General features: G+C 44.6%; 1 protein-coding gene across 1 annotated transcript in view; it reads left to right on the top strand.

Moving 5' to 3' along the window:
• JARID2 (jumonji and AT-rich interaction domain containing 2) overlaps positions 1-20058 on the top strand; it is a 209346-nt gene that overhangs the window by 157670 nt on the left and 31618 nt on the right. The window contains exon 3 of the mRNA XM_028479536.2: positions 3428-3656. Within this exon, the coding sequence (XP_028335337.1) occupies positions 3428-3656 (229 nt within the window). The remainder of the gene's footprint in view (positions 1-3427; positions 3657-20058) is intronic.

Raw genomic sequence — 20058 nt, 5'->3', positions numbered from 1 at the left:
ACATTGTTAATCCTTGGAATGGAGGAATCTTTGGTGTTCTTTGAAGATATTAGTCTGATGACGGCTTGGGACTGTGGACTCAGCACTTTGATTCCTTTTAATGGAGCTCAGTCATGCCTTAGTGTTTCAGAGCATTCTCATCCTTTTGCCTGACATTGAGCTCACATACAGTCAATTAAAATTCCCCTTTTCATGTAAAACTTGATAATCCAGTTTCCCTGAATTTGTGCTTAGGCAGTTGATTTTTTTTTTTTTTTTTTTTTTGGAGAAAAGAAACATTATATCCTTGTTGTAGACTGATGCCTCTTAGATATGAACACTTTTTTTCCATCATGCGTTACTTTTTAACTGTATTTGTCATTAGCAGGCTCTGATAGCTTTGTGATAAGTTTTGTAAGCAGCCTTCTTTTCTTTCACAAAATTAATGATCCAAGGTGGAAGAATGCCCCAGCAGAACTCTGGTTTTGGGCGCCTTACTGTGAGTGAACTCTGGTTTTGGGCGCCTTACCGTGAGTTGTATTATGATAGATTGCACAAACATGATTGGTTTCCTGAGATCTAGTGCACTTGCCCAGAGCTTTATAGTGTCTCAGGGCAACTAGATCTCTCTCTGGCCTGAATCTTGCTTCCCCCTGCAATAGTGGATCTCAAGATGTGGCCCCTAGACCAGCCAAAGCAGAACCAGCATCATCTGGAAATTCGTTAGAAGAGGACACGCTGGGGTTATGCCCAGGGCGTAAGTTTGAGGGTCACTACTCTTTACAGTCTACAGAGGTTCTTTTTGTCAGAAGGACAAGGGTATAGCTGTCATGGAATAGCTTAACTTTTCTCTGCTAACTCATTCCTTCACTCACTCTCTCATTCACTCATTAGCTGCTTGCTCCCTCAGGAGGTACTTGAGATCTTGTTATGTATGTACCAGAGGGGACAGCAAGTGCTTCTTCCTCAGATTCACCGAGCAGCACCTGGTGGTCCTTCTGTTTCCTCCTTGTTCCAAACACAGCTTCAAACAACCACCTCTTCTTCCTCCTCCTCCTTCACTGTCGCCGGCACCACCACGGTTTTGGTTTTTGTTTTTTAGGTGTATTGCACGTACCAGCTTTGCTCTCCTCGTTTTGCTGTTGCAGGTTTGCTTGCTGGCTCCAGTGATTCCTAGTCACCGCCCTCCCCTGTTGCTTGCCCTGCAAGTGCAAGGTTTCTTCTTCGCACATACCGCTAACTGATGCGCGCAGGAGTGTCTCCTCTCACTACTAACATTTAGGCTTTGTTGGATTATGTCTGTATCCCCAGTGCCCTGGCATATGGTGGGTGTTAAAAAAGGAAGTTATATTTCCTTCTCCCTTTCTTGCTTTATTCTCCTTTAAGTCCTTACATACTATTGAAAAATTTGATTTCAACCAAGAGTACACTTTTATTTTAGAGATAATCCCCCTTAAAAAATTAATTTAATATATGGTTCCATAACCAGAACTTTTATTTTGAATTTACCATCCTTTTCAAGTGTGGTAATTCATCCATTAGCACCTCTTTTTTACACGTGACTTATATTATGTCCCTGGGCTAGTTTCCTAATCTGCGTTTATAAGTATGGTCTGTATCTTCCTACTTTTTGGGTGGGCTGCTGGGCTGCTGCATGGTCATTCCTCCCCCCGCAGCCCCCCCGCCCCATGACATTACTGCAGTGCTGTAATTTAGTGCTGGTCAATAGAGGTGTTATTTCAACCACATATGTAGTGTTAGTTTTCTAGAGCTGCATTAAAAAATTTTAAAGAAGCAGGTAAGACTAATTTAAATGTATTTGACGTAACCTAATAATACATCCAGAATATTTCAAGAATTAATATCAAATTATTAAAGAAATGTTAGTTATAGTGAGTTTTAAATAAGGTTAAATAAAAATGATAATTCATCTTCTTACTCACGTAGCCATATTTCAAGTGCTCAGTAGCTCCCTGTGACTAGTGGTTACCGTAATGGATAGCACTGCTCTCATCTTTGAAATGTTGGCCCCACTTCAACCCTTAGACTCATAGATTTCCCTGCAATTATGTCTCCTGTTTGCTTCACAGTGCAAACTCCCCACATTTTCTGTTTCTCTGGGAAGTTGTCTAGTATTTTCATTTCCATGTTGCAGTCATGACTCCCAAAGCCACAAGTCTGAGTGACAGCCACGGGATTTTATTTACTGCATTGTATTAGATTTCCAACGTTATGTTATTACTCATACCCTGAAATGATGTACAAATAGATAACTGGGGAAATGCATGTGTAAACAGGCTAAGTCCCAGGGTTTTGTTGCAGTATACTGTGTTCTTCCAGAAAATCTTACCCAATATGTAGAATATTGTGTTCTATGTAGTGTTTACTGCAACTAATAGGAACCGCTCTTTAAGTGCTTCAACCAAAAAGGGATTTAATACAGGGACGTAAGTGCTTACAAACTTGCTGGAAGGGTTGGGAGAACAAAAATCAAGGGGCCACCCTGCCCTTTTGGCTTTACTTAAAAGCCAAACACCGTGGCTGTGAAAATGCAGACACTTGCTAGCATTTCTGCCGATGCCCAGAGGCTGGTGACTAGACAGTGGAACTGGGGGCCGGTGGCTGTGGACACTTGTGTGGGTACAAGCCCCCCGTTGGTAGAACCTAAATCCTATCCAGAACCCTAGATGCAAGGACGTCTGAATGCTAGAAGACCAGGCTTTTATTCAGCTGTGACCCGTTGGCTGGTGGCTCAGCAGCTTCCATGTCACTTGGCATAGCCCGTTTCCCAGTCTGGGTTACTGGTGGCTCATCCTGGGGCCACCAGACTCCCTCCTTCTTCCGCATGGTGCCATGTATGGAGTCGTGGAGAATCCTTATCCTCTGAGACAATCAGATTCCAATACAGTGACTCTGATACAGTGGATTGCTATGAAGAGCAAGTTGTACAGTCAGACCTCTAGTTAAGAACTGATATAGGGCCACAAGGTGATGATTGATGCTTTTTCTTGGGTGGCAGGTACTGGTTCCTGAGGGCAATTCCAAAAAGGATTTCAGTGTTTCTAGAGTAAATGTTTAGCCCTGGAAGGGTAACTAGTTTGAATCGGTAATACGTGAAGTTTGTTTCTTCCTTTCCACTCCCCAGCCCTGAGAGATGGTGATGCACTAAAGAAAGAACGCTATAGTGTATTATTACAATTACACGTTTCTGCTTGACTTTCTTACTGTTGGAGTTATTTCTTTGGTAGGCATTTCACTCTCGGGTAAGGTCTAAAGTAGGATGAGGTGGGACTTTTCCCCCTCCGTTCACAAGGGATATGTACCTTCTAATTCTCTTCCATCCACATTCTTGTCTGCCCTCATCAGCCACTGTGTAGGGTTAACTGTGGTAAAGTGCTGCTTCCTGATGTCATGTATTTAAGTGTTTGTCCCCTTTTTTCACCTGTAGGGCTCCTTGGTAATGGCCAGTCTAAGGGATTAGGACCAGCATCAGAACAGTCAGAGAATGAGAAGGACGATGCATCCCAAGTGTCCTCAACTAGCAACGATGTTAGTTCTTCAGATTTTGAAGAAGGGCCGTCGAGGAAAAGGTTAGTACCCAAGGCTGAAAATATTGGTGCCTTAAACCAGGGACTTCAAACTAGGTGCCAGTTTTGTCCACGTGGGAACAAACTTGGGCCCACTCACCCGATCTCCTGATTTTTTTCATAGAGGAGCCAGAATTCTGGATTTTTGTATCAAATATCCTGATTTCTAAATATTGTCCACTAGTTATTATTAGAGATGAATAAAGCAAAAAAATGCTGTGGACCAAAGAATACACTTTCCTGCCGTAAAAATTGGCCAAAGAGTTGCCAACTTGTAATTCCTGTCTTTGCTGTTCATTTTAATTGATTTTCGTCAGTTTTATTCTTGAGTATATTAGATGGTATTTCGCCATTTCTGAAGAGATGTTTCTAAAAATTTGAAGAACTAAAGGTGGTGTTTCTGAAAATTTTTTCCCCTTGTCAGGAAAGCAAAATCCACTTGGTGTTAACCAAGTTAGTAGGTGTGAAATAGGTTCTTAAAATTAATTTACCAGCAGGTTTTTAATTTTTTTAAATGACTTTCCTAAATAAGCTTCAGATAGCTTGATCAGGAAGTTGGCTATGGTAGTTTGATAAGAGTTGTGGCTTCATGGTCAGACAGTGACATTATATAATAACGCTTTTAATTGGGTGTTTTAAAAACCCTTTGTTAGTTATCAGCCTTATTTCACGCCTCGTGTTGTCTGCGCGGACTGCCACCCCCCCCTTAGAATTTATATTTCATTTCATTCCTTTTCTGCTCTCATACTCAATGTTTTCCTGGATGACAAGATTAATTACTTTTTCTTAGAATCTGTTTTTTGGAGAGGTTTGGGAAAGGGGAAAAAAAAAAAAACTCCTGGTCTGGACTTCGTTGTTTGCCCTTTCTATATACAGAATTATAGTTACTTTTCAGAAACCATCTAGATGTGTATATCTAATGAAGAACTGAATGTGGTGGCAAATTAAGAGGAAGGGAGAAGAGTGGCCATGTGTGGATACTTAAAATCCTTAACAGAACTGTACTTTAGATCTGAAATTTGAGATGCATAGCTCCAAGCCTTTATTTTCCTCTGTCACGCAGTGTCTTCGTTTAGAATACCCATGGTATAGAGTCTGTATTAACGCCCATCCTCTTTTTCCCTTAATCCTCTGCACTGTGTCTTAGAAGGTGTCATTGGATTTGTTAGTACAATTAGCACGCGTATGTAAGAAGTATCTCTGCCAGTGTACGGGACTTTGTATGTTACTCTATTTAAAAACATTTGGCTGAGTGTCTCAGTGCAAGCCTTTAATGTTTCAGATGCTCTGTGACAAACATTCGGTCTGCCCCAATTTGAAAAGGGCAACGTCACAAGAGAGGGAGTTAAAGGGTGTGTAAGAAAAACCACATTAGTAAACATACTGGAATGTGTAATAATACTCTCCATGTTTCCATACATGGGTGGGGGGTCATGCGTCATCTGTTTTTTGAGGAACAAAAGTCTGTGATTGTGGTTGGAAATGACAGTACCCATCCTTCAGCTACATGGCCGTCCATCACCCTCACCTCTGGTGAGGTCGGTCAGCATGGGGGGGTATGATGACAAAGGCCATTAGGCTTCATTCTCTTGGGGTGGGTGTGGGGAGCCCTTTGTCCCTGGCTCCTATAGTGCCTTTCTCAGATGGCAGTGCTGCTGGCTTCCTCTTTGCCAGAGGACTGTGGTCCTGTGTGGCAGCTGTGTGCAAATCAGTCAATTAACTTTAATTCTCCAGGGCAGTGAAAAAGAGAAACTTCGTTTAGGGGAACTTAGGGAAAACTTAACGCGCATTGCTAATCTGCTTTAATTATTAGTGGGCCAAGTACCTTGTTTTACTGAATTACGGATTCATGACAGCATTTTGGGGAGTTATGATCACAAGTCTACTATCAGGGACATAGTGTAGATGAAGGTTTGACAGGTTAGGCTCGATTTAGGGCTGGTCTGCGGTGGCCTGCGTTGCAGAAAGGATGGGTAGTGTAGTTAGGGCATAAATGTCTTGAAGTGTTGCAGGGTACCTAGCAAATAGAAAATAATAACTTTTAATAATTTTTGGCTTATTTTGATTCCTTGTTGGTATTTAGCATAAACGTTTAGTATAAATTCTGTGGTATGAGCCCTGCCTTGTAAGGGTATGAACTGGAATCTGAATTCCTGGAGCTTTGTCAGTTACCGTCAGACTTCAGTGCTCAACCTTCCTTCATGTTACACGTTAACGTACCTTTTCTCAGAAGCTGACGAGTGTGCTGTCTCTGCTGATTCCAAGCAAGCCAGGCCCAGAGTAACTACCTAAAGTGGTGATTTTGAAATGTTCCTGAAGCGACATTGAACTGATTGTTGACTTCATCTTACTCTTTATCTAGCGTCTAAAATTCCCATAAATATGCATGAGAAGAGCATGTTTTATGATGCACCACTTGCATTCTCTTTTGGCATTTAGACTTTCTATGTGAGAACACTGAGTCCTCAAATTCCAGTCATGATTTATGTATTTGTTTTGGAAAATGCTCTCGCTCGCTAGCTCGCGCTCTCTCTCCCTCTCTCCAGCTCGCGCTCTCTCTCTCTCTCTCTCCAGCTCGCGCTCTCTCTCCCTCTCTCCCTCTCTCCCTCTCTCCCTCTCTTCCTCTCCCTCCCTCCCTCCCTCTCTCTCCCTCCCTCTTTAGAATGATACGAATTGCTAGCTATTTTTGTACAGTTAACTGCTCTTTCTAGGTGCATGTTTTTAGGATCACCAGTTAATATGCCTTTGTCTTGGTGGGGGAGGGGAAAGAAAGAGGGAATTTATGTGTTTGACTTCCTTAAGAAAAATTGAAATCTGATGTGTAGACTACACCAGCCTCAGTTTAGACCTTGCCCTGAATTTCCAGCCTACAAGTTGAAGCAATTCCATTTTCTGATTGATGCTTGTAACACATTTCTTTAGTCTTTAGTCAAAACATCCCATGTGTTTACAGTGTGTTATTTTTCTACCGGAAACCCCCTAAGCTATGTTTGGTCCTATGTACTTGCTCCCATTGGTTTTACTTAAGTTGGGGATCTTTTTGGCACATAGGAAGCAGTAGAATCCAGAGTTCCATAGGATTTATTTTTCTTGATTGAGGCAAAAATAAAAGGTATCTCTTTACCTAGTCATTAAAAGGTCATCATCTAAAGTCACTCTTTGTAAAAGGAAAAGCCAACCTCTCTAGAAGCTCATTGCCTGTTTGATGGACAGGGCAGCCCAGCCATTGAAGATCTGAAGGACTCAGCGCTGGTGGGAGTTCCTAGGTGTTGGTTTTCTTTTTCTTTTGATCCCTGTGGTAGGTGAGTTTAATAAAGAATTTTAAAAATGGTACATTAATTAGTTCTTACTGTTTAGAATGGAAACATTATCGAGGTTTTCCGCCTTTAATCATGCCATGCCTAGCGCCTTACCCTCACCCCCTTATATTGCTCATCCCATGATAATCGGTTATTGTAAAATTTGTTTCCTGCAAGAAGTATCGGAGGATTTTTAGCAACCAGAATGGACCAGTTTTGTCCATGTGTGGATAGACTGTGAGAAACTTGGGAATGATGGTCATGATCAGGATAGGGATTATGTGTTTGGGCTGGTGGAAAGAAGGTGTACAAAGAAGTTGGTGAAATGGTATCCTTTCAGGTATAAGTGCGTGGGAGATCCAAAATGCATGGCCCCTCGGCGGTCACTGGACTTGGCCACTCGGGTACCTAGCAGAATGACTATTGTATGTACTTACTTTATCTTTGGATGGGTGGAGGCAATAGGTGGGAGGAACGTAAAGACGGTGGTAGTTCTCAGGGATGTGTCACGGGGACCTTGTGGTTAAGAGTATGGGCTGGAGCCAGACCGCGTGGCCTCTTCTGGCTCAGCTGCCTATTATGTGTTCTTGGGCAGGTTCTGTAACATCACTGGGCCTCGGTTTTCTCATCTGTAAAATGTCTGTGACAGTAGTAACCACCTCATGGGGGGTTTTATGTCCTAGGCAAATTGATTCATGAGGCGCTCCCAGGTATATAATGAGGACTCCGTGTGAGATATTACTGTTAGCTGTCATCAGCGTGTATGACACATGAATTGCTACATGGGGACATGCACGTTCATTGAAGACTTCTCAAATGTGATTCTGATTTATGCAAATTGTGATTTATATCTTTTCTCCGTGGCGCCGCCCTCACCGCCCTCCATGGGCAGATGGAAAAGTGTGGGCCTGTGTCCCTCTTTTTTTGAAGTTACGGAGTCACGGGAAGGACCCTAATGGTGTGGAGTGTGAATTCTTCCACAAAGCTTGTTTTGACCCCAGGTATTTGCTTGCTCGGAGCAGGTGTGAGTGGGGTGAGGTTGTAGTTTGTGAGGATGCTATCTGGGCTGTTCACACGTAAGTCACACCTAAGCCCTTGGGGGGTGGCCTCTATTTCCCTAGTACTTAATAGTAAGATCCCTGACACACTTTTAAAAACAAACTCCACGGGGCTTCCCTGGTGGCGTAGTGGTTGCGCGTCCGCTGGGGGGTGGCCTCTATTTCCCTAGTACTTAATAGTAAGATCCCTGACACACTTTTAAAAACAAACTCCACGGGGCTTCCCTGGTGGCGCAGTGGTTGCGCGTCCGCCTGCCGATGCAGGGGAACCGGGTTCGCGCCCCGGTATGGGAGGATCCCACGTGCCGCGGAGCGGCTGGGCCCGTGAGCCATGGCCGCTGAGCCTGCGCGTCCGGAGCCTGTGCTCCGCAACGGGAGAGGCCACAACAGAGGGAGGCCCGCATACCACAAAAGAAAAAAAAAATAAAATAAAAAAATAAAAATAAAAACAAACTCCATGAGTGTCTACTGAACTAGTAAAAAAAAAAAAAAAATAGTGTGGACTGTGCCTCTGTAGGGATGTAAGTGTTTTCTTTGTGTTAAACAAAGAGCTGCTGTATTTTAGTTATTTAAGCCTTTGGTAGTGTAAGGCGTGATGGAGTTCAGACAGTCAGCCCTGCTCTAGGAGGTTGGATTTTGAATGTGGAGTGTTAGGGGTGAGGACCTGGTGCGGTTCAGGTTTTGGATATGAATACATGTTGAAATGGTGAGAATTCTCCCAGGCTTTTAATAGGCATCCCTTTTACAGCTGAATTGTCAAATATTACTGTTTTCCTTATTATTTCTGTTCCGAGGTACTATGTTGACATGCAGTAGTTTGCTACCTCTAAGTTTGGAAAGAAGATAGGCCCAAATGCATAGGATTCTTACTGGGCAGCACGCAGTGTTAGAAATTGGAGTTATTCAACGTGACCATCCTTAGGAATTAGAATTTTAAAAGCCTAAATAGTTTTTACGTATCTGTGTAACAAAATGCATTAGTAGGATAGTTTAATGTTAAATGCAGTATTGAATTCAGAGCTATCTTGACTGAAACATACTCTCTACCTACAGGAAGTAAAAAAGGTGCAAAACTGAGGAACTGAATATTAGGCGGCACCTTTACTAAGCACAGAAAATAACTGAGGAGTTACATAACTGTAAAAAATGTAAACCTAGCTGCGTCTGGCCCATCTGCTCTTTTAATTTACCCACACAGCTGTCACTTCTGGTGCTCTTCATTCCTTCCTTTAGATCTATGTGGCTTTCTGGTATCATTTTCCTATTGATTTTGTTTGTAGGACTTTAACATTTCCAGTTTCTGCTGGTGTTGGATGACTCTTTTAGGTTTTTTATATCTGATAAGGTCTTTATTTCACCCTGATTAAAAAAGAATCTTCTTATTAGGGTTGTAGAATCACATGCAGTTGTGAGAAATTCACATTCAGTTTTGGAAGCTATTTTTGCTGGGTATAGAATTGTAGGTTAATAGTTCCTCCTCCTCCACTCCCCTGTGGAGTTTGTTAAAGGTACTGCTCCACCATCTCCTGGCTTGCAGTGTATCTGGCAAGACATCTGCTTCTAAAGTTTTAAAAAAATCTATCATACAATATGCTTTCATATAGGTTTCTTAGAGTCTTGTGTTTGGGCTTCATAGAGCTTCTCAGTTTTGAAGATCTCATTAATTTTGGAAAGATTAGAACCATTATTTCTGCAGGTACATTTTGCATGAGTTCCTTCCCCCGCCCCTGCCCCCCTTAGGGATTTCAGGTGCACCTGTATCCAGGTGTTCCAAGTTGTTCCACAGCTCATGAATACTCTGTTCATTTTATTCCAGTCTTTTTTTTCTCTGTGTTTCATTGTAGATAGTTTCTACCTAATATCTGCAGACATACAATTTTCGCCTCAGACATTGTTGTCTTTAGTCTCTAGACGTCTCTAGATTTTGGTCTTTTTATAATCTTTAGTGTCCCTCCTAATATAGCTTAGTCTTTGTTCTACCTTCTCGAACATATGGAATGGAATTCTAATAGATGTTATTAGTGTCTTTGTCTACTAACCTATCATGTGTGTCATTTATGGGTCATTTTGGATTGATTGATGTCCCTCCACTCAATGTAGGTCATATCTTCCTCCTGTTTTGCTTGCCTGGTAATTTCTTATTGGATGCCAGGCATCGTAAGTTTTCTTTTGTTGGGTTCTGGGTATGTTTGTATTTCTCTGCCTATTCTCAAGCATTGCTCTAGGGTATGATTAGGTTACTAGAGAACATTGAACCTTTTAAGCTTTGTTAGGTAGGGCCAGAGAGCAGTGTTTGGTGTAGGGGTAGGTTTTCTCAACTACTCAGGTAGAACCCCATATAAGAACTTTACTCAGTGCCCTGTCAGTTATGTGTACCATTTTGGCAAAGCATGATTCCCAGCCCTGTGTGGGGTTTGGGGAGTGTTCCCTGTAATTCTTTCTTGTGGTACTTTTCCTTGGGTACTTCCCTCACACAGGTGTACTCAGCGAGTACTTGAGGAGGGTCCTCAGCAGATTCCAGAGTTTTCTGTGTGGCTCTTGCCTCTCTAGTACTCTGCTCTGTACGTTCTATTCCTCTCCAAACTCTCAATTCCTTCTCCTCAACTCAGGGATTCCTCTGGATTTCTCTCAAGGCAGTAATCTGGGCAGTCATTTGTTTCCCAGGGACCACAGTGCTTTGTTGTGTGATGTCCATTGTCTTGTGTGGATTTTTAGTTTTTTCAGGCAGGAGGGGAATCCTGTCCCTGTTACTGTGTCTTAGCCAGAAGCAGAAGTCCTATCTGTTCTTTGAATGTTGACTGAGAGAAAGAGAATGAGATAGAAACACAACACAGGAAATGTAACTACTGTGTTTGCACTTTATCTTAGTCATGGTCATAACCTCACGTTTAATTAGTCATCAGAAAAGAAAAAAGTGAATTGCATAGGTAGGCCCCAATGCAATGAAATAGAAAATTTCAAAATAAAGAAGCAGCTGACTTACAAGTAGAAAATCTCCCTCCACAAGAGAGCAATGTTGCTAGTAGAAATCCATCCTTCATACTCTTTGAAGCTCCAGAACCTCTGTCTCTAAAAGAAGAACTGTCCCTTAGTGAATATAACATATCGTGCTAATAAATCTTACTTTAATCCTTATGAAATACCTGGAAGGTTTTATTACCCTGTTTTATAGCTGAGTCAACAAATGTTCAAAATACGTCACCAGTGGCATGTTTCGTGTAAATAGCAAAGTCACGATTTGAACCCAGCTTTTTTTTGTGTGTGTGTGTGTGCGCGTTACGCGGGCCTCTCATTGTCGTGGCCTCTCCCTTTGCGGAGCACAGGCTCCGGACGCGCAGGCTCAGCGGCCATGGCTCACGGGCCCAGCCGCTCCGCGGCATGTGGGATCCTCCCGGACCCGGGCACGAACCCGTGTCCCCTGCATCGGCAGGCAGACCCTCAACCACTGCGCCACCAGGGAAGCCCTGAACCCAGCTTTTCATATCTCTAATGCCTGGAACTTTTCCACCATGTCACCTTCCATCAGGAGTATCGGATGTAGGTCTTATTTTTTCAGGTACCTTCAGGACAAATTCCAGAAGGGTGCTCCTTTGGGCCAGCAGTGCCCGGCTTGGCGAGCTGAACCATGGCCGCTTCACAGTGCCTCTCGCCCCCTCAGCTGAGCACCTCCGTGCACTGGACACCTCTTGCGGCCCCTCAGATCATATAGCCTAGTAAATGGTCTCTTCTCTGCTGGTGCTTGCTTGTATTCCTTCTTTAATGTAATAAGTGAAATTTTTTTGTTCATTGTAAACCAAGCAGTAGATAGAAGATGGGTGAATCTTTAGTTTCTTTTGAGTAAAACACACTTTGCTTTTGAAATCATCTCTGGAGCCTTCCAGTATTAGAGGTTAGAGGTCATGGTTTCCTGCACAAGTCATCCTGGATGTGAGAACTCTGAGGACCTTACTGGCTATTTTATTTCCAGTGACCGTTCCAGATAGATCGTGATGACTTAGTGATTATAGTGGGTTGTTCCTACATCCCTCTGGGAAAATATGCTTTTCTTTCACTTCACTTTTCACTCTGTTGGCTCACCTCAGGTTCCTGCTCATGGGTGGGTCTCTTTCACCTTCCCTGCTGTTCAAGTTTGGGAGGGGAGTTTGCATCTCTCAGCTCTACACACCTTAACCCTGATCTTAAGTGTTTCCCCAGATTAGGTGGCCACCAAGGTGAATCTGAAAGCCCCGTGACTCCACTTGGCTAGCAGAGAGCTGTGAGAGCCTTTCTGATTGTGCCAGGGCTTCTCAGTGTCATCACCCACGGTCATGGTTAGATACAGATTCTTCTCCTGCAGCAGCATCCCCTGGGCTTTGTTCAGACCTCTCAGATCCCGCTCATGAGCTCTCTCCCCTCGGTAACCCAAGACACTTGGCAGTCTGTTCGAGAGAACCCTCCCGTGTCCCGGCCCCCGTGGTGACATGGAGCCTGGCCCCGGTGTCTGCGGAACCATGGAAGCTGCTCTAATCAACATAACGTCTGACTGGTTTTGCACATGACATTTTTTATGGGAGGTTTATGGGAGGTTTATGGGATTCACCGTTTCCTCTTCCTGTCTTGGAATTTTGACTATGTGGCAGGTTGTTACCTGTGTGGCATGACTTGGGGGTTTCAAGACAATGTTTTGCATTGCTTTGGTTTCCAAGAAGCAGACCCTTTTTCTCATTTAACAAAGCATCTCGTGGAGTCCATCTGGGTGGTCCTTCTCACACGTTAGGCCCTCTTGACTGTGCACGTGAAAATGCACCGGCAGCGCCCTTTATGGAGGAGTAAAGGCGCAGCCCGGTCACGGATCAGAGGATCAGAGGAAGGAAAGCCCAGGCCTAGGTGGTGCTTTGGGAGGTGGGGCGGAGGAGGCAGAGGGCGGAGCTTGGAAGAATCTGGAACTGGGTGGGGATTGAGGTTGCTTCGTGATTGCCCAGACTTGGGCTGGTGTTTTGGGGTTCCCTGTATGGAATGTGTGTAGATTTGTTTGGCCTAAATGGCAGGCTGGGCTGCAGGTTCCCTTCCCTTTGGAATGTTTTCTTTCTCCCCTCTACCCTGTGCTTCTAGCTTTAGCAGAGGTGCACTGTTACCGCCCAAACCAGCATAAGTAGGGCTGAGGGGTGCTCGGTGTGCTTGACCTCACCCTGGGCTGAGCCCCCGCGTGTTATCCTAGGTTGGGTACGTGGGAGGCAGGAGCTGGCGGAAGGGCGTCATCTCTCATCCCCAGTCCTGCTGACTCTCACTGGCCTGCTCTTCCTTAGGGCCCTGGTCGTGAGGCCTGGGGAGGTCGGGTGTGGAGGGCAGTGTTCAGGGCTTGCTGGCAGCTGGGCTTGCACTGCGGGGTGCTCCTGTCCTTTTCCAGGTTCCCTGTCCTTGCATGGAGTCTCCTTACCTGCTTTCTCAAGGCACTCCCCTCCTCGGAGAGCCTTCCTGTTGCTTCTCTCTCCTTTCCCCTTCTACTTCTCGACCCTGTGGACATGGCACGTGGCTTTAGCCTCCTGAGACCCCCCCCTCCTGACTTCAGTGCCTCTGGCCCGGCACTGTTCATAGGTTTATCCCCGGGACCAGGACTCTTATACAGTCTGTGAGGCCATTGTTCCTGGGACAGGAAGACAGCTTTCCAGGGCCTTGGTGTCTATGAGATTTTCTAAACTCTTGGAGTGATGCTGGGTCCCTGGGTAGCATACAAACGTGTAAACTATTGTGTGTCCATTCCTGCTGGCCTCTTGATCTTATGGCAAGTGACACCTGGGTAGGAGACTTATCCCTGATTGATCCCCTCTGAGTTAGATGGTTTAAGGAGTGACATGTTTTTTTCTGGCACAGTCTTATAACTAGGCCTTTGATTAGAAATCGGGAGAAAGAAAATTCTAAGATTCTAGGATCGTATGAACTGGCACTTCATCTCCTTGGAGAACCTTTCTGCTGCTTAACCCAACTTTTCCTCTTAACTCTCCGTGAGAAGGACAGTCTTCCAAAAGAATTACCCCCTTTGCAGGGTGGCTTTGACAAATGTTTATGTGCCACTTCTGGTGTGCCGGCCATATTCTACATTGTTTACGTGTATCAGTCCATTTGATTCTCACAGCAGACCCTTTGGGATAGGTCTTTGAACATCATTCCCATTTTGTAGATGAGAAAACTAACACACAGAGGGGATTGGGTGAACTTTGCCAGGAGAGAAAGCCCCCAGATTATTTCAGGACTCAGTAAATGGTTTCTACCCACCTTGAGTGGAGTGGTGCAGAGCCCCCATGGAGTGCTGGTGTTGGAGACGGATGGAAGTGTTCTGTTTTCAAAATTTTGGGAGAGGTCTGAGGATTCTCAGGCAGGGCTGGGCCAAGCGATACCTTTTTAACCCTCAGAGGAGTGGGACCTTCAGGGAAGCAAAGTCCAGGAGTGCTGATTTCTTCATCAAGATTCGAGTTGTTTGCCAGGTACTGGGTGGATCTAAGATATGGTCGATTAGCTTCATTTTGAGCTGCAGGAAATCTCCATTCCAGAGAGAAGAAGGAAAGAAGCAAATCATTTCAAATGCCATGTGTCGAGTACCATGGAAGATGTGACGTCTGTGGGACACTAGGGGGTGTCTAGGGAAGTTGGGGCACCCTACAGTGAGCTGACAGGAACATTGAGTTTTTCCTTTTGTAGACTCTTTCTCTCTTGCTAGGCTCTAGACTCCGTGGGGCGGCTCTTGTAACTTCCTGATGGAGGGTGTCGAGAGCCAGCTTCTTGGGCAAGATAACACGGGCGAGGCAGGCCCAGTGCCGGGGGCGCAGTCAGCCCTGTAGCTGGATGTGTTGGAGCCACATGAATCACGCGATGAGCATGTTGGGTGCTGCAGAGCCGGGAGGGCCAGCACTCCATGCCGGGAGCTTCTTCGCAGAGGCTGAGCCTTGACACATGACATGTCTGTGTGCTCTGTAGCAGACTGTTTCTGGAAGGCCTGGTGTGCTTCAGTACTTTCTCTAACTGACTTGACCAGAGGGCTGGAAGGGGGCAGGGCTTATTTACTAACTTTTCTGTACAGCTTGTTTGAGATAAGAGGGTTAGTTGATATTTTGAAGAGGCACACGTGTTTGTTGGGACAAAAATATAGGTCCCACTCCAGTTTTCTGCCTTGCAGAATCCATCATCAGGATTGACACAGTATTGTAGTTGATTTAAGCAGTCACCTGTAGTGAGAGTAGGGTGCACCTGACACCCCACCCTGCCTGTCCTGGGCCTGCAGAGACCTGCAGTGGTCTGGGAGCTGTGCAGGCTTCGAACTGGACCAGCCCAGGTAGGCAGCCTTGCAGTAACCAACAACCCAGGTGGTTCTTCGAATTAAACACGGTAACGTATCTCAGCAGTAGGTAGGCGCCTGCTATGCTGTAGCCTTGGTCCCAAAATCACTCCAAGCCAAGATGTGCTGAGAGGCACGGGAATTGATGTTTGTTGGACGCATGTTGAACGATAGCAGTAGTTAGCTTCCTTTGATTAGAGGAGGGAACAGATGGGCTCCCTGTCTTCACCTTAGTAAATGAAAAACAAACCCCAGTCGTGATCTCTTTCTTTTTTTTTTGAACCAAAGGATGAATTGACTTAAACATAAGAGGTTCTTGGCTAATCAGAAAGGGATTGGTGGGGGGGGGGGGCGGGGGGCTTTGTAATTGAAAGCTATCACTGTCATTTTCTGGTTTTGATTAGGAGACTTTTAGAATAAATTTATGTTGGCTCCATCCTTACTTGACTTTTAAAGTTATCATGGAGTTTCCATTTTTAAGTGTCTCTTAAAGCACCACATATCTGGCCTGGCTAATTTGGGGTGGGGTAGCACCCTGTATATGGAGTGACACAGTGTAGGAATCTAAAGCAGGGAGAGGTGTATCTTTCTGGCATTGTGCAGTTTATTTTCAAATTTACTGTTACTGCTTATCTTCCTGGAATTGTGTATTAAACTTTTTCATTAGTGAAACTGGGCTCCTCTTTCCTTAACACATTGCTTTTCCTGCTAGAGAGGGATTCTGTTTAGAGAAGTCTTCGTGGATAGTTCTTCTCCATAAAGACGTACCACCCTCCTAAGAGGTCAGTGCACATGGGTCTTAGTGTGAAGGAAGGAATGGGAAACACGGAGCCTGCCCCAGAGCACGTGTGTCCTCTGCAGGGTCAGAGATTGGCAGAATCCCTTTGATTTAATCGGTCATTAGTTGTTACCGAGGACGAATTTTTGGATGCTTGTGGGAATGGGCAGCTGCTCCCAGAATTTGCTTAAGGTTCCTGGTAAGCACACAGGCTTCTGCTGCATTTATTTGTTTAAGGAAAATGGTAGAACTTCATTTGAGGCAGTTTTATTACCGCTGTGGCCATTTCCTTTTTCTGTTACCTCAGAGATCTGATTGCAGGGATATCACTTCCACCTCCTATGCAAATGATGGTGTAGCATGCGTGCTTTGTGGTTGCCACGGAAACTGGATACCAGTTTCCTTCCTTCCTCTTCTAGCACTGCTCTTCCTTGTATTTTCGACATGAACGTCTCTGTCACGTGCTTTTGCCCTCCTTGTCTTTTACGCTCCCAGAGGACAAATGTAAACGCGTCCCTGATCTTTTCAGGGGTATCTGACCCTCCCGGAAACATCTTATCAGTTCGTAAGTCTTCCTTGATGAAATTGAGAGCAAGCACAAAGACGACACCGGTTCCATACGTCTCGCATGAAAGGCACTAGATGCTGGGTGTGTGGGGTTTCGAGTCACCTCATTTGCAAAGGGGGTGACAGCCATTAGTGTCACTTGTGGTTCACATGTGAGTGCTTTTGCAGGAGTTGTTAGACATGGCTTTTTATGCAGAATGTTCCCTGATGTCAGCATCTCACTTGGCTGCTTAGCAGCTCAATTAAAAGCAGTGCACATTGTTGCTGCTAAGATGAGGATAGAGTGTTCTCATCACCCCCGCCCTACCCTTTCCCTCTCTCCTTCCCTCCTCTTCGTTTTGACGGTAGAATTGGCTGGGTGGAGGGAGGCACTGCGCTAGAGAGATTCTAAAGTACAGGCCGAGGCGGGAAGGCAGCAAGGTAAATCACTTGTCAGGGGCAAGCTTTTGGTTCATTTCTGCTGTTAGAAATTCAGAAATTTAAAGAAGAGATCATAATAATAGATGGTTTTTTTCCCCTTGGAATAAGGTAAATGTGGGACAAGAATATTTTCTCACTTGCTTTAGGCTCAGCTGCTTTGATCTGGAAACATAGAATCTATCATGGCCTCATAAAATGCCTTGATAGATCTCTCCCGCTAGCTTAAAGCCCATCCCATAGGATGAGTGTGGAGTCAGCATTATCTGTGTGAGTTTTTTTTTTCTTGGAATGTGTTTGGGCAGGGAGGGAATTGGGTGATCATCGTTGTCTAGCTGTGCTCACTCCGTGTTCAAGCTTTAAAAGGGTTTGGCCCTCAGCTCCCTCACAGATGGGATCGTCCTTGTTTTTCTTTGTATCCCCAGAGGCTGGCGGAGTATCTGGTATGTTTGTATGTTTTTGTGAAGGTAAATGAATTCTAAGAGTAGTCAAATAAAGTGTAAGGAAAGGAAATCTTCCTAGAGGAGTTGTTCTATTTGAGAAGCATATTTTCCTATTTAGATTGTCCAGATCTTACATACCCTCTTATCATATTGGAAGGTAGGTTGCGTGTGTACTTGTATGTCTGTCTCTCTGTTGTGTGTGGGTTTTTTTTTTTTGTTTTTTTTTTTTGCGCGTTACGCGGGCCTCTCACTGTTGTGGCCTCTCCCGTTGCGGAACGCAGGCTACGGACGCAGGCTACGGACGCGCAGGCTCAGCGGCCATGGCTCTCAGACCCAGCCGCTCCGCGGCATGTGGGATCTTCCCGGACCGGGGCACGGACCCGCGTCCCCTGCATCGGCAGGCGGACTCTCAACCACTGTGCCACCAGGGAAGCCCTGTTGTGTGTTTTTGAAGTGTTGCCCATAGTTATTTATTTTAGAGGGTTAGGAAAGACTGGAGTGTACTGTTTTTTGGTAGTAATATATTATTCTGCTCTTTTATTGACCGCCCCCCCCCCACCCCGCCTGTTTCTCCTCCCTTCTTATCTCTCCTCTGCTTCCATAATACTTCCTGGGTCCAAAATTCCACATCCATCTGTAGAGAAACCAAAATATAACTTGTAAAATGACTCCTGGGGCCTCTCTTGTGACCTCTGATTAGATTATAAGCAAGTACCTACTTCTGCTTTCACAGCAGGTTCTGGAGTCCTCAAACCACTGTGGTGTAAGTTTTCTGCATTTCCATCAGGCATTGTTAATTAGTGATGCCAAGTGAAGGGGGGAAATGCCTTCTTGTCTGAAGGCCGTGTGGTTCTTCCTGTGGTGCTAGCTTAGTATTGACTACTGTTTTCTGGTAGAATTTTGAGATATTTAACCAGATCATTGAATTCCATGATAATAAGCATTATTCTCTCATCATGATGGTAACAAATATATCTGGTATTTTTTCCTGTTACTCTCTCAGATCTTGGTTTTCCCAGAGGTCAGAGAAGACTTAGACTTTGTTTATTTGCGTTTTTGGAGTTTAGTTCTTAAAGAAAATTTTACTCTCTAAAGTTTGAATAGCATATATGACCACTTTATAAAAAGCTTCAACTATGTAGAATTGGCATTAATGTTAATTCCTGCTGTCTACTGTATATAAAATGCAGAAAGATTGAAAACGTTTAAAAGGAAAACGAGAGCTGGGTCTTAGAAATGAATCTTTGTCCTGTTGTTCATACTTTGGTTTCAGACATATTTGGAAATGAATGGAGGCCTTCTGAGATGTTGCTGCTTTCATAGGAAGTACTATTTTGTTGAGTATATAACAGTATAATAGGCCAGGTGCTTTACTGGGTCAAGTAAATTGTTCTCTGATAATATAATTTAAAAATAACACGAAGCAAGCATTGGCTCTGATGTATTATGATGTAAATCCATTTAGTGGTTATTGATGAGTATCTTGTGGGAAGGCTGTTTTTGTCAGTGCCTACTTATCTGGGGATGGTAGGATTACTGGGGCCTTGTTTCCAGGCCGAAGCCCACCTTGGCTCCTGCAAACTATTGGGGAATGAATGGTCTGAAGAGGATGCTTCAAGTAACCGTGAGCACGATTCAGGTCAATCTTGGGGGATACTTTGTGATTTTACCCTATGATGTATTCATTAACTTACCTTTTGTTTTTTCCCTGTTAACTTGGAACTGTGCAGGATGGGATTCTAGCAGTTTTAATATATATGTTGTTTTCAGTCCTTCTTTCTCTAGAACATAATTATAAATTTGTTCAGCCAGTTATTCTGCCCCCAAGAACTGTGTTTGCATCCGTTGTGACAGCCTGCAGACTGTTTGTACTATAATCTGCTTGCTGGTCTGGCAGATGCCGTTGTGTAATGTGGACTGGCACTTGGCCTTTCTGGAGCTTGTCGTTATTCCCCTCTGTAGGGATCTGAGCCCCTCTGGCCAGGATTTCTCTCCCGATATTCATTTCTTAGGCCTCCTACCGTCCAGTCTCATGGAACGAGGCCGGGATAAATAGAGCCCTTATAGATCATCTGAATGTCAGATCATCCTGGTCCACAGATGAGAAATCCAAGGCTTAGGGAGGACCGGGTACTGGGAATCCTCACGGTGAGAATGTCTGTGAATGTTTGAAGTGATTTTAGAACCAAATCAAAATGTACATTGATCTTGTCCATACAGCCAAAATCTGTATTACGTCTCTGAAAGATGCCCTCCTGCTCTGAGCTTGGGCTGTTGTCGAAGCCAGAGGAAGGTACGGCAGTACAGCTTCCCCTGGGCGCTGGAGACCTGGGTGTTTCGAAGGTCCGGAAGAGTGATGCCAGCAGACACGCGGAAGGCTCGCTCGGACTGCTTTTTGCGGGGCCCTTTCCATCACCATCGCTGCCTCTACTCCCACTACCTTTGGTGCAAAGGAGGGCTTGCCCATGTTATTCAGATTTCTTGGTTCAGCCCTCAGATGGGCAGGACATACTTTAATCCCTGTTTGAGGACAAACATTTGCGTTTGCCCATCTTCACCACTCTCCTGTGTTGGCCCAGATATATATATATATATATATATATTTTTTTTGTGGTATGCGG

This window comes from Physeter macrocephalus, chromosome 18, assembly GCF_002837175.3.
Source record: "Physeter macrocephalus isolate SW-GA chromosome 18, ASM283717v5, whole genome shotgun sequence".
In the NCBI taxonomy this organism is placed as follows: Eukaryota; Metazoa; Chordata; class Mammalia; order Artiodactyla; family Physeteridae; genus Physeter; species Physeter macrocephalus.
This window is presented reverse-complemented; position numbering and strand designations above follow the sequence as displayed.